At 36.4% G+C, this 13,033-nt stretch overlaps 2 protein-coding genes and 1 long non-coding RNA gene across 5 annotated transcripts; 1 reads left to right on the top strand and 2 right to left on the bottom strand.

The window, feature by feature from the left end:
- Positions 1-1,967: 1,967 nt before the first annotated feature.
- On the top strand, positions 1,968-6,379 carry LOC103402176 (ATP-dependent RNA helicase DEAH13-like). Of its 3 annotated transcripts, none has more exons than XM_008340915.4 (10): positions 1,982-2,462; positions 2,562-2,639; positions 2,721-2,795; positions 2,893-2,942; positions 3,040-3,100; positions 3,186-3,581; positions 3,992-4,237; positions 4,344-4,574; positions 5,253-5,366; positions 5,443-6,379. In XM_008340915.4, exons 1-10 carry the CDS (start codon positions 2,376-2,378, stop codon positions 5,491-5,493), a joined length of 1,389 nt encoding a protein of 462 aa, XP_008339137.2. In that variant the 5' UTR covers positions 1,982-2,375; the 3' UTR covers positions 5,494-6,379. The 3 variants fall into 3 exon arrangements, with proteins under 3 accessions (XP_017178796.2, XP_008339137.2, XP_008339136.2); XM_008340914.4 differs by having other exon boundaries at positions 5,438-6,379; XM_017323307.3 differs by lacking the exon at positions 2,721-2,795 and having other exon boundaries at positions 1,968-2,462; positions 5,438-6,379.
- LOC139196336 (uncharacterized) lies at positions 4,983-6,154 on the bottom strand. The gene is made up of 2 exons (XR_011581156.1): positions 6,014-6,154; positions 4,983-5,855 (listed from the first exon to the last, which is right to left on the bottom strand). It is a non-coding gene; the product is annotated as an uncharacterized lncRNA (long non-coding RNA).
- Positions 6,380-8,177: 1,798 nt separating the features above from the next.
- On the bottom strand, positions 8,178-11,413 carry LOC103402177 (uncharacterized). Its single transcript, XM_008340916.4, has 6 exons — positions 10,743-11,413; positions 10,018-10,096; positions 9,688-9,747; positions 8,943-8,987; positions 8,792-8,848; positions 8,178-8,650 (listed from the first exon to the last, which is right to left on the bottom strand). The coding sequence occupies exons 1-6, from the start codon at positions 10,985-10,987 to the stop codon at positions 8,558-8,560; spliced, it is 579 nt and encodes a 192-aa protein (XP_008339138.1). The 5' UTR covers positions 10,988-11,413; the 3' UTR covers positions 8,178-8,557.
- Between the last annotated feature and the right edge of the window lie 1,620 nt (positions 11,414-13,033).

Raw genomic sequence — 13,033 nt, 5'->3', positions numbered from 1 at the left:
TCAATTTAACAAAAAACCAACAATGCAAAAGCAACACACAAATTACTTTTTAAATATTTCATCAGGAAGGAAAAGGTTAAGAGAGAGACTGTGAGGGTAAAGAGAAGAGAATGCTAACCAAATCCATTCAAACTGACATCAATAAATCCCAAAAAATTTAGAGAGAGAGAAATTTGAAATAAAAAATTATATTGCTGACATCAATACATGACTACTGCTTAGCCCTGCACTTAAGGTAGCCTCTCATCATCATCTCTTGTTCAAATTATGGAATTCTTTATTAATTTTAACCCTAACCAGTTAAACCCTAAAAATAAAAAATATTGGATTATGATCCTTAATGAAAGCACATTAGCTTTTCTGATCTTTCATTTATGCTTTTGTTGTTAATTTTGTATTGAATAAATTAAAGAAAAGTCAAATAAATTGTTTGAAGAATTGTTAAAGAACAAATAGGAATGTGAAAATCATTATTCTAACTTTGTTATTCATATGATAATGACAAGAGAGCTTCAAATTTTGAACCTTTTATTCAATTTATAAAATAGTTAGTGTTCAGTTTAAAAAATAGTTATCGTGCTAGTGTTTTATTATAAGAAATGGTAAGTGTTTGGTTTACGAAATAGTGACAATACTAGTGTTTGGTTTAAGAAATAGTCAGTGCTTAGTTTATGAAATAATGATAGTACTATTACCTGGTTTAATAAATAGTGTATTTAGTTTACGAAATAGTGATAACACTAGTGTTAGGTTTAAGAAATAATCAATGTTTAGTTTACAAGGTGTTCGGTTTAAGAAACAGTCAGTATTTAGTTTACAAAATAGTAATATTACTAGCGTTCAGTTTACGAAATAGTCAGTATTCAGTTTACGAAATAGTCAATGCTCAGTTTAAGAAGTAGTGATAGTATTAGTGTTCCGTTTAAGATATAGTTAGTGTTTTGTTTAAGAAATATTGTTCAGTTTAAGAAATAGTCTTTGGTTTAAGAAGTAGTCAATGTCCTGTTTAAGAAAAGTGACAGTATTAGTGTTCATAAAACTGAATAATAAAATTTTATTTTATTTTTGAACTTGTAATATTATTAATTAGTTTGTTCTAAATTTTTTTTAAAGAATAGTCAAATAAAATAAATAAATAAATTGTTTATGGAGTGAGGTGAAAGGAGAGAGAAGCATGGCGTGGGGAGAGGTGAAAAAAAATAGAGTGAAAAAGTTGATGTGGATGGGTGAGGTGAAATGAGAGAAAAATTGATAATAATATGCAAAAGAGGGAGAGAGAAAGAGGTTAAACGGTTGAGTGAGAGAGAGTGTGGATGTGTGTGATATGACGCGGTGTGGGATCGTGCGTTAGTATTTGTTGATTTTTTTTTATTTTTTCGTTATTATGTAAAACTTTTGTTCTTTTCATTAAAATTTAAACATTTTTTATTAAAGTTTAAACCATTTTTATTAAATAAAGTTAATATATGGTTTTTGGTTAATAAAAATTTTTGAGAAGCCCTTTTCATTAAAGCTCTTTATTAAACTCCACCAAAAATCTATGAATTTATAAATCTACGACAATCTCTCTAAATTTCAATTGAATGCACACTAATCCGTAATCAAAATAGGTGAAATTGAATTGAGAAAGAATTTGATTGATGAGAAATAAGAAAGAGATTCCTAATAAAGGTGTTTACTAAACTATCAGAAAACGGAGTAGGAATAATGTCAATTCTAGATAAATTGTTTACCAATTCACACTTTTGAATTGGAATTGAAACTATTTGATTACTAAACTACCCTTAATCTAAATTAGTTATTTTACGTGATAATTAATAAAATGATCCGAGTACAGATCCTCTCCGGATCTAAAAAAGTAATCCTAAAGATAAAATGATTCGGACCGTTGAAATTTAATGTCGTTGGATTAAATATCAACTGCCAGATCACTCCTAATTTTTACATCTGGAGAGGATCTTTACTCCCCCCATTACTCCCCAAGCGGCCCAATTTTTCGACCTTTTCAAACCTTCACGTCATTTCCTCTTCTCCCAGCATCCTTCGTCAGTCCTCCCCAGCCGGCACGGCCATCGCCACCACCCTCTCCCTCCCACCCCAACATTTTAATTCCTCCAAATTTTACTAAACGCAAGGATACCCCGTACCGAATCACATTCCGACTTTTGATTCTGATTACGACACGTAAACACGCCCCTAAAATAGGGGCAGCCAGGGTTTAGGGTTTATGGTTTGTGGGGAACCATGATTATTGACATGGCTACTTGAACCCTAAACCCTGTCAGTTGAACATCGAATCGGCGACGGCAGCCTGTTCGACCGTTCTGGGGCTGTGACATGAAGCAGAGGCCGGAAGGTAAATCGACGAACCAACCATGGAACTTTGCTTGGGAGATGGCGGCGGTGATAGCAACGCCCTCGTATTGCCAGCTAAGAGAAACAAAAGGAAGGGCACCAATCAGGTGAAAACTGAAATTAATTTACTGATATCACCGCTTTCATCTTTTCTGTCAATGAATTCCAATTAATTTGTTTCTGAATCGTATTTGATTTTACCCTAGGAGTGTGGAAAACCCAGTAAAAGAAGAAAAGCGCCAACGGTTAGCAAATCCCAGCGGAGGAGGCTCAAGAAGTTGGAGGTTCGTTGGTCTATCTGTCTGTGCGTTTTCGTTTCGTTTTGATATTTGTTTCGTTCTTCGCTTAATTTGATTTTACCCTAGGAGTGTGGAAAACCCAATAAAACAAAAGCACCAGCGGTTGGCAAATCCCAGCAGAGGAAGCTGAAGAAGTTGGACGTGTGTTGGTCTATCTATCTGCGCACTTTCGTTTTGTTTCGGTTTTCTCTTAATTTGATTTGGATTTGGAATGGTTTGCTGTTTTTAAATTCTCCAGGATGAGAAGGAAAAAGCCCTTTCAATCTCCAAAAGCATTGAGGCCTTAGAGTATGTCTATATATACCTTCCTTGCTCCCTTCCCTCTTTTTGCTTGATATCTAGATGGGTTTGATGAAATTAACTTTGTGTTGTTTACGTTTATCAGGAAATATAAGCTTCCAGAGACTGCATATTCTCTTCTGCAGTCTTCGAAGAACATTGGCAAGGTTTGTATTTGCCATTTAATCAAATTTCGATTCATTTCTTTATTCTTAAAAGGAGTTTCATTCTGTTTAATCACTATGTTTTTAGGTTGAGTCTAAAAAGGAGAAATGTCAAAAGGGCGTACTATTTTCCAAAGCTGGCTTTGAAGCTTTCGTGACTGACCCCCAACCATTTAACAAGATAGATACTTGTAGTGAAAGTGAACCTGAGGTAGAAAAAACCCTATCATGGCGGGATATTGGCAAGAATGATCAGGTGCAGTCGAAGATATTACAAAAAGAAATCCAAAAGAAGACAACTTTTTCATTGGACTCCTCTCAAGGTCAAGTTTGTGGCAGAGGGCAAGGCGTCAATGGCGGAACTGCTGCTACCTCGTCAGTTATTGAAAATGCTATTAGCAACAAACTTGACATGTCTTTGCAACAAGACACAAACATTTCTCCCACTTCATGTGTGAATTGTGATGGTGAAAAATCGAAGACGGTATGTGTCTCTTCATCATATTATGAGTTTGTCAAAGTATCTTTTCTTCATGTTATTCATTTGGCTAACCGATTACATCCTCCCATTATTGGTTGATGCATTTTAAAAAGGAAACTTTAGTTGGTCTTTGGGCATATATTCTATTGTTACGATACTCCCTCCTTCTCAATAGAAAATAAAATCAGGAACAAACAAATAACGTCCTATGAGCAATTGGATATGACATTGGATTTTGGATAAGTACTAAGAGTCACAGACTAACAATGTGCAAAACACAATCAACATGCTATACTTTACTGTTTAACAGTAGTTAGAACTGTGGTATTATGGTTTTTTATATATCTTCTGAGTGACATTCATTTGTATGTGACTGCTACCAACTAACTGTACCTGGGGATGGGTTTGGACAGGACCGCGTAAAAGAGATGCCAAAAGCAAATATCAGCAGGGTGAGTAAATCATCAATTTCTCCTGCACTGAGGCCTCTTATTTCCCCAACCATAGTGCATGTATCAAGGCCCAAGGAAGTTGAAAGCACAAGGAAGGATCTTCCTATAATAATGATGGAGCAGGAGGTAATGGAGGCTGTAAATGACCATTCCACTGTTATTATATGCGGAGAGACTGGCTGTGGTAAAACCACCCAAGTTCCTCAAGTAGGTTATTGCCATATTATTGTTTTTATATTTATCGTTACTGTGTATGCTTGGTCTTAATGTCCTTTACTCTCCTAATTTCTACATTTTGGTTCACATATTGCAGTTTCTTTTTGAAGCTGGCTTTGGTTCTAGCTCCTCTTCTGCACGAAGTGGTATGATTGGTGTTACTCAACCTCGCCGTGTTGCAGTCCTTGCTACTGCTAAGCGTGTGGCATATGAGCTTGGTGTACGTTTAGGTAAAGAGGTTGGGTTTCAAGTAAGGTATGACAAAAGGATTGGTGAAAGTTGCTCCATCAAATTCATGACAGATGGAATATTACTACGGGAACTTCAGGTTCAATAGCTAAGCAGTTTTTTCTAATGCATATCATGATCTAAATAACTATGCATCAAACAATCACTTTTTCGCTATACTTATGCTCTCTGTGTGTGTGTGTGTGTGTGTGTGTGAGTGAGAGATTAGGCTTTTTGGGCCAAACTATTTGCACATAATATTACAACATTTGTGTGTAGGACTAGTTTTGAAGGGAACTGGATAAATAGATGGTTTGAGATGATGGAATCAAAACAACAATATCGTTACTTTTTTTTTTTCCTTGAAAATAACACCCCCTTCTCCTCACTCACATTCCTTGCTTGTTTCTCTCATCTTATTGAAGAGCCAACAAAGGATAAGAATGAAGCCATTAATGTCAAGTTGCAGTATCATGATGTATATGCATGTATATATTTATATACATACTATTGAACCATGAGGATGGAATTACTAGATTATTGAATAGTATTTGTACAATTTATTTTTGCATGAAGATGCTCAAATGGGCCACTTTTATTCAACCTGAACTGAATGGTTTTAGTTTTTCCCCTTTCTCAAGTGTTCAAGAATTGACCGTTACTTCTTGGGATCTATTTCCAACCTGTTTATTTTACTGTCACATTTATGCGATTTTGGAGTATAGCTAATTTAGCTATGCATGTTCGGTGTAGTTAAAGGAATCTCTTTTTTGTACAGAATGACTTTTTGTTGAAGCGATACTCTGTCATAATTCTTGATGAGGCTCATGAGCGGAGCTTGAACACCGACATACTTATTGGAATGCTTTCACGTGTAATTTGTACTCGTGAGGTGAAACTCAAGAATGTTTATTGCCAAGAGTTTTTTACCCTTTTGTTGTACTGATTTGCATATGGTGGCAGGAAAGATATGCAGAGCAGCGAAAGGAAATGCATTTGGGAAGAACTATAAATCCTGATCAACGGATATTTCCATTGAAGCTTGTTCTGATGAGTGCCACCTTGCGAGTGGAAGACTTCATTTCTGGTAAAAAGCTTTTTCATGATCCCCCACCAGTTATAGAAGTTCCCACCAGACAGTTTCCTGTATCCATTCACTTCTCACAGAGAACTAAGGAAAAGGATTATATTGAGCAAGCATATAAAAAAGTCTTGGCAATTCACAAGAGGCTGCCACATGGGGGCATACTCGTCTTTGTCACTGGGCAGAGAGAAGTAGAGTACTTGTGTCAAAAACTACGTAGAGCTTCAAAGGCACCGAGTATAAAAACATCCAAAGGGGATACCAGGAGTTATGCCAGTGAAGTTTCTGAACTAAATTCTGCTGAGGAAATAGACATGAAGGAGATTAATGAAGCATTTGAGGTTCATGGAAGTTCAGTGGGCCATCAAACTGATAGATTTAGCTCTATTGATGAAGATCAGTATGATATAGATGAGGGATTAGACACTTGTAAAGGCACTACAATGCGTTCTTACCAATTTTGGAATCCCTTGTCTTTACAATTGTCTCATTCTTGCGTACAGAGAATATCTAGTCGATTAGCGGATCTTCTTCTTTGTTTACCGTCAACTTCCACCCTCAAGGACTCAGTCTTGCTTGGGGTTTCAAAGCAGAACTCAAACGGCTTCGCCAGTCATTACTCACCATTCAGGATTTCTTGGGAGCTGTTTCCAACCAACCACAAGATCGGGTCAAGGCGGTGGAGGAGTGGGTGATTAATTTACGAATGATTAAAGTTTGCCAATATTTTAGCACATTTAGAAGTTTATGCGGCAAAAGAATCCAGTTATTTCAAGAAAATCATTACAAGAAATGAGAAAAGCCCAAGCAATTCAAGATAATAGTACCTAGAAACAAAAATAAATTCAAACAATTTCAAGATTACCCTACCTGGAAATAAACAATTCCACCAGAAAGAAACAATCATGGCCAGATTAGTAAACCCCCTAATAATTTCAAAATATTGGCACATCTTGCTCCACAACTGGCACTTCCGTTTGTATTTGTTGGACAAAAAAAAACCAATATTACAAATACAAATTCGAAGGAATAATTGAGATTGGGAAACAATTTGTTTCAAAATTATTCTCCTTTACCGAGAGCTAATCTTTTCTCAGGGATCACCTTTAACTCTCGGCCAACCTTGTTCGAAAATTTGTACTTTTTTCACCTTTTTTTAATCTGGGTTAGAAATTGGTGTCCAAATATTTGGTTCCCCGAACAAAAGTCCGCCTATCAAGAAACTTCAAGATGATTTAATAGCAGCTGATATATGAAACCTCAAAGAAAAAAAAAATTAAAATCATAGTAGCAAATAAGAATCCAAGTGTATGATAAATAAAAATTTAAAATGTTGAAAGAAGAAAAATTGTGATCCAGTAAACATTGGAACACATCCCCATTGAAAGGAGAAGGTTCAAGCAGAAAGGATATCGATTTACGCACAAATAAAATCCTGGAACCAGAGAATAACATTCCAAGAAGAACTATGTGCGACCCACACATTTCACACCAAACACAAACAATAAACCAATCATATTAAACGGAACTCAACCTCAAAAACCATCTGTAAAATATAAAGACAGAGAGAGAGAAAGAGACAGAACGCATCCGCTTGGGTGGAGGCTCAAAGCCGTTGAGGAACTTGCTAACCCTAATTGCGCAAGGGGGTTTATATAGGAGCTGAGGGTGATGGGAAATGACTACTTTGTCCCTGTTAAATCCACAAGACGATTTATCATATTGTTTTATTTGTAATTTTGATGTACACTTGGAAAATAAATCTTTTTCCTAACACACGAAGGATTATTAGCCTTTGGGCCCTTTTCTTTCTTAAAGTCCTCTAACCCATAATGTCATGTGGCACCCGTGTTTTATTAAAAATCTTATAAAAAATCTATCATCAACGATTCTAAAAAGGTAACGACACGTGGCGCGACAGAATTAGATAAAAATCTTATCAGAAATTTATACTCAATGATTATAAAAATGTAACAACACGTGGCGCGACGGAACTAGATAAAAATATTATTGTATGAAATAAAAATTACTAATATTTTATTGCCTATTGTCATTGTTATTCAATTTAGAGATGAAGATGCTAAAAACAATTACTATGAAACTGCTCTAAAGCAAGAGACAATCGCCTATTGGACGGTAGTACATTTTTTAACACATAATATTGGCATCTAACACTAAAATTTAGTTGCATGAGATAAGAAATTTTTCTTCATATTAAGTAAACTTGGTTGCATTGCATGAGATGATAAATCTCTCTGTATATTAGGCTTTCTAAGTATTGACGCAAAAAGATCATTTCTTCACTTGCCAATTGTTTGAGTTAAACTCACTGTCTTGCTACGCCTTTCACTGACTCGCTTGAGTCAAACTCGATCACGAGGATCATTCATTGTTCACTCTCATTATATCATCCGCAGGGATCGCAGCAAACAAGGTCTATATTATCATATAGAAACAACCGAATCGGCACTACCGGAAGTGTTTCGCTAATCGGCAGGCAATAGAGCATGTAGATAATTATACCCAAGATCTGCTCAAAGTTGTTGAAATACACAAAAATAACATGCAGCCTGCATTCTGCTCATACATCACCCGGAATGAACGACAAACGGTAAAAAATTATGAGAAAACAAAAACCTCCACATTAAAGTGATAAAATACTCTTTACAAATTGATCAATTAATCTGTTTATTAGCATGATGCACAGGCAAATCATCAAACAGCTACCAAGTTTGCTACACTGATCAATTTGAAAAAGCTTACCGGGGTGAATCCTCGATATAAGATAATATATAATGACAGTACAAAATGAATACTAATACATCGGCCAAACCAAAGTTTTTCAACCACTCTAATTGGCGAACATGAGTGCAAAATACGACTCTTTGCTAAACTTGGAGCTAAGAGAAAGTCCTTTCGAAATCGTTAAGATGAGGGAGCAGATGCTGGAACTTACTCAACTCGTTCATTCACTCATTGATTCCATGGACTCCACAACATCAATCAAAACTAGCATTTAAGAACTTCAGCAATTCATTCCTTTTGTCTTCAGCCGCCTTGTCTTCCTTTGTCTTCTCAAGTTTCAGTAGAATCTGCAAAACGAAGGAACACGTATTTTCTCTTCTATTTTTAGCCACAACAAAAGAACAAGGGATAGACCAGCGCAGATGCCCCTAACATCTCTAACAAATCTTTGATAAACAGTACACATAGTATTACCGAGCAAGGCTTACCTTTTTTCCAGAGACAGCACTGCGACGAACTCCATCATCTTTGTCACGCCCTAAAAACTGCAGGAAACAAAACGTTATTTCACTGATAGAAAAATACGATAAAATAAAAAAGAATATTGAAGATGTAATTATAAGAGAGTGAAATGAAAACCTTTGAAAGCTGAACAGGGCCGCTACTTCTCTCATTCTTCTGTTTCTATATATGGCTCCCATTGCCAGGAAAGAACACAATCCAGACACATTATCCAGGCAAGCCAATAAGCACCCAGTCATCATGCCACAGACCCCAGCTCCAATTTCGAAGAGCCAATCCATAAAACAGGCAGAAAGTACTATAAGCACCTCAGCTATTGAAACATAATATCATATGCATTCAATGGCCAACTTTGTGAATGCAAGAAACTGTGTGTATGCATGTCACAGTTTAATTAGCAGAACATAACAGGTAAGTTTGAAGAGAAAACTTCCTATGTGCAACTTCTCGTCCAATTTTTTGTTTAGTCATACTAAAATTATTTACCACACACTGAAGGTGGATCAAGATGCATCCACAACTATATAAACAAACGCAGTGGAGTTCCAGCATATATCTTCGTTAAGCCATGGTCTGGAACAGACAATGAATCAAATTATCACAAATTTGGACAAAAAAGTCACATCGAGGCAAGATGCACGATCAACTTCCACGTCTTGTCTTACTGTCTCTAAGTCTTTTTATTACTCTTTGAAGTTAGAGCACGATGCATGTATAACAATTTTAACAAATGTCATAGAGTTGACAAAAATTAATTTGTTTAATCAATAAGCTAGAAAAGGACAATGATAACAGCCTTAACACAATTTTAACAGAGGAATCATATGGATTCAAGAGAGCTACATAAAGCATAATGGCCTACCTCTTTGAGTTTCCTATGATGTTTACGGCGATGAGTCTTGCTCTGGTCCTTTTCCTTGCCCTAGATGGGACGGATCAATTAAATGAGACCAAAGGACTAGCAGAAAATGTAAAAGGTCGTACCCAGTGCACAAGGCTCCCACTTTACGCAGGGTCTGGGAGAGGTGAATGTCGGCTAGCCTTACCCCCATTTATGGAGAGGCTGCTCCCAAGTCTCGAACCCGAGACCTACCGCTCATGGGCGAAGGCACTTGCCATCGCACCAAGTGCGACCTCTAGCAGAAAATGTAATGTAATATAATTACGTTACAAAGAAATGCCAAACAAGCACCTTCTTATGTCTGTCACTCTTCTTGCGCTTCTTTGACTTACTAGATGTTTCAAGCTCACTGTCCGAAGAACTATCACTTCTACATTAAACAAAAAACAAAAGATGTTAAAAGGAAAAGCCATCCAACTGCCACCATTAATATTCTAACGTGCATCTAAACCGCACTGCCCAGTAAAATAATGATTTCAGATTGAAATTCTAAAAGCAGAAAAATCCATAACAAAGCATATGAATCACTTCAGCAACTCAAAATCTTTGCCTAATAGCCATATAGCCCTTATCAATTACCTTTAGTCGACGCACCTCACAGGATCCACACATCCTAAATATAATCCACTACTTTCCCTTTGACAACTAAAGCTTCCGGATCGAAAACCATGCTTCAATTTAACTTAAATTGATTTTAACCAACTGATGCATTTTTTTTTTCAAATTTAAAGATAAAAGACCTGAACTTTGAGATGAAAACAACCTAATTTTCCCATCCGGGCCGTTTCGAAACTTTCCAATGTTAGCTATGGGAACTACACAAATCACCAAATTGCATAAAAATTGCAACAATTTACATAACCATGTTAAACGCCGAATAAAATAACTCAAATTAGGGTTACTCAGAATTAGTCACAAAATTCAAAACCCTAATCAAACAGACGATAAAACTGATAACAAAATTAAAGCCACCATAAATAAGCCGAAAAAATAAAAGAAGGGTTTTGTAAATTGACCTGGATTCGGAAGGAGAGGAGGAAGAGTAAGAATCCGACGAGGAGTGGCGGTGGCGGTGTCTGCGACGTCGTTTAGTGCTGGAGCGACTGGTCTTTGTTCGGATCTTGAGGGCATCTTTGTTTTTATCCTTGTCTTTGTCTCGGCAACTGCGGTGGTGGCGATGATGTCTGCGGCGAGATGCAGACGAAGACGACGAGGACGAGTCCGAGGAGTACTCAGACAACGATGAGGACGAGGCCACCATGTCTCAGAGAGAGAGAGAGAGAGAGAGTTTGAGGCGACGAAGGGTTTGAGAAAGCGGAGTTCGGACCAGAACTAGAAGAAACTTTTATTTGGGTGTCAAAACAAAAAATCCTTTTGGTTGAAGTTTTTCTTTTCTTTTGGGACACGATTTTGGTTAATTAATTACGGTGGTGGAGAGCAATTATTTGATTTAATTGACGTTTTATTACGTTGATAGAAAGTAATTATTTTGATACATTTTGAAATGGGATCAATTTTTACTGTATATAAAAAAAAGGAAAACTAATGAAAAAGGGTTTGAAAACTTTGAGTAAATAGTACTAGGATTGACTTAGTGTAAAAATGTGATTTTTCGTTAAAGTAAATAGTACCGAGTACTTTTCGTTAAAATTCCCTATAAAAAAATAGATTTGATAGGACATTGCTCTCTCTCAATTGGAGACGTTCATGCTTGTACAAGAGTTTGACCTTTCATATACAGTGAATTTGATTGTTTAGGGGCACGATGAATTTGGTTTTTATATATTTGATCGGTCTATGTGTGGCTATCATACGTCTTTGGATGTCAATTTGTTTTTCATGCAATAGATATTCTATGGTTTTACGTATGAAATTGGTTATCACGGTATGAGAGTCATTTTATTAATCAGAAGAAAGAAATTACATTTAAAAATGAGGGAGGGGATGAAGGTAAAGTAAGTGAGGACACAAACCTTACTTCTCATACAACATAAAAAGAGAAATATGAATTCAGTGTTAACTTCTTAGTTCCTATTTCATTACATTCGAGTATCATGATAGACATATTCTTTGCAAAAGATTTTTGCTGTCCAATTGTTTCTACTTGAAAAAGCACACAGGAAGAAAGAATGTCTCTCCTGTGTGCTTTTAAAATCTTTCTTCCTTTGCAAAAGATTTTTGCTGTCCAATTGTTTCTCCTTTATTTTTCTTTGGTTCCATTCTTGACCCTAACCATAAAAATACTACTTGAATGAAATTTCAGCACTCGTAGAGATCCTGTGGTATTCGGAAAAGTTAACACACAACATTGAATTTAACTCCCTTATAAAAACAATGCGCAGCAAGCAACCGGACTTGGGGACCAAGTAAGTTTATTAATAAAATACTACAATTGTTATTTTACGTTGAATGAGGATGATGACAAGGTAAACACCTATTTAACTTGGTCCTTACTCCAAGGAAATGGGAGTGTTCTCCAAGTAGACAGATAAGTCGTACATCTCTTCGAATATTACAAAAACACCATTCTTTCTTCTTTTTTTTTCTTTTTTGAATACAACACCATTCTTTCTTTTGGTCATCACGTTTTGACCAACATGTGAAAATGTGGATTAATAACATATACATATATACACATTATATATATTGTTTGTACCATATTTGACAAATCCCAAAACTACTGAACACCGGTCAACGTTATACCATCAAGGATCCGCAAGAGTTTCCCTCCAACTAGGAGGCCAATCACAGCATGACACGTGTCGACATCAGAGGCAAATCATAGCACGACACATGTCAACTTCAGGGGTCAATCATAACACGACACGTGTCAAAGTCAGAACAAAGTTAGAAACTCTCTTCTATAAAAGGAGATCATTTTCTCACAATATTGCCTAATGTCATTTGTAATAAATCATTCACTAGTACTCACAAAATGAGAGTTTAAACCTATGTACTTATGTAAACCCTTCCCAATTAATGAGAACTCCTCTACTCCGTAGACGTAGCCAATCTAGGTGAACCACGTACATCTTATGTTTGCTTCCCTGTCTCAATCCATTTACATACTTATCCACACTAGTGACCGAAGCAATCTAGCGAAGGTCACAAACTTGACACTTTCTGTTGTACCAAAGTCCTCGCTGATTTCGTAAATCAATATTTGGTGCCGTCTGTGGGAAACGCACTTATTCCTACTCTCTTCAGCTTTGTCAAGTTGGTTTCCTCTATTCGTACACTCTTTTTTGACCAGGCATCCCTTTCCAACATGGAGAGCGAAGGAAGCCACAACACGCAGAACGACACC

The sequence above is a fragment of the Malus domestica genome, chromosome 05, assembly GCF_042453785.1.
Source record: "Malus domestica chromosome 05, GDT2T_hap1".
Classification (NCBI taxonomy): Eukaryota; Viridiplantae; Streptophyta; class Magnoliopsida; order Rosales; family Rosaceae; genus Malus; species Malus domestica.
Note: the sequence above shows the minus strand (reverse complement) of the source record. Positions and strands in the feature narration are given on the sequence as shown.

Excerpts from the sequence above, each read along its gene's own strand:
- LOC103402177 (XM_008340916.4), bottom strand. The coding sequence starts at position 10,987 with ATGGTGGCCTCGTCCTCATCGTTGTCTGAGTACTCCTCGGACTCGTCC. Across the intron at positions 8,849-8,942 it reads GCCCTGTTCAGCTTTCAAAG|TTTTTAGGGCGTGACAAAGA; the intron begins GTTTTCATTTCA and ends TGTTTCCTGCAG. Across the intron at positions 8,651-8,791 it reads GTGCTGTCTCTGGAAAAAAG|ATTCTACTGAAACTTGAGAA; the intron begins GTAAGCCTTGCT and ends TTCGTTTTGCAG.
- LOC103402176 (XM_008340914.4), top strand. The coding sequence starts at position 2,376 with ATGGAACTTTGCTTGGGAGATGGCGGCGGTGATAGCAACGCCCTCGTA. Across the intron at positions 2,796-2,892 it reads GGAAGCTGAAGAAGTTGGAC|GATGAGAAGGAAAAAGCCCT; the intron begins GTGTGTTGGTCT and ends TAAATTCTCCAG. Across the intron at positions 4,238-4,343 it reads AAACCACCCAAGTTCCTCAA|TTTCTTTTTGAAGCTGGCTT; the intron begins GTAGGTTATTGC and ends CACATATTGCAG.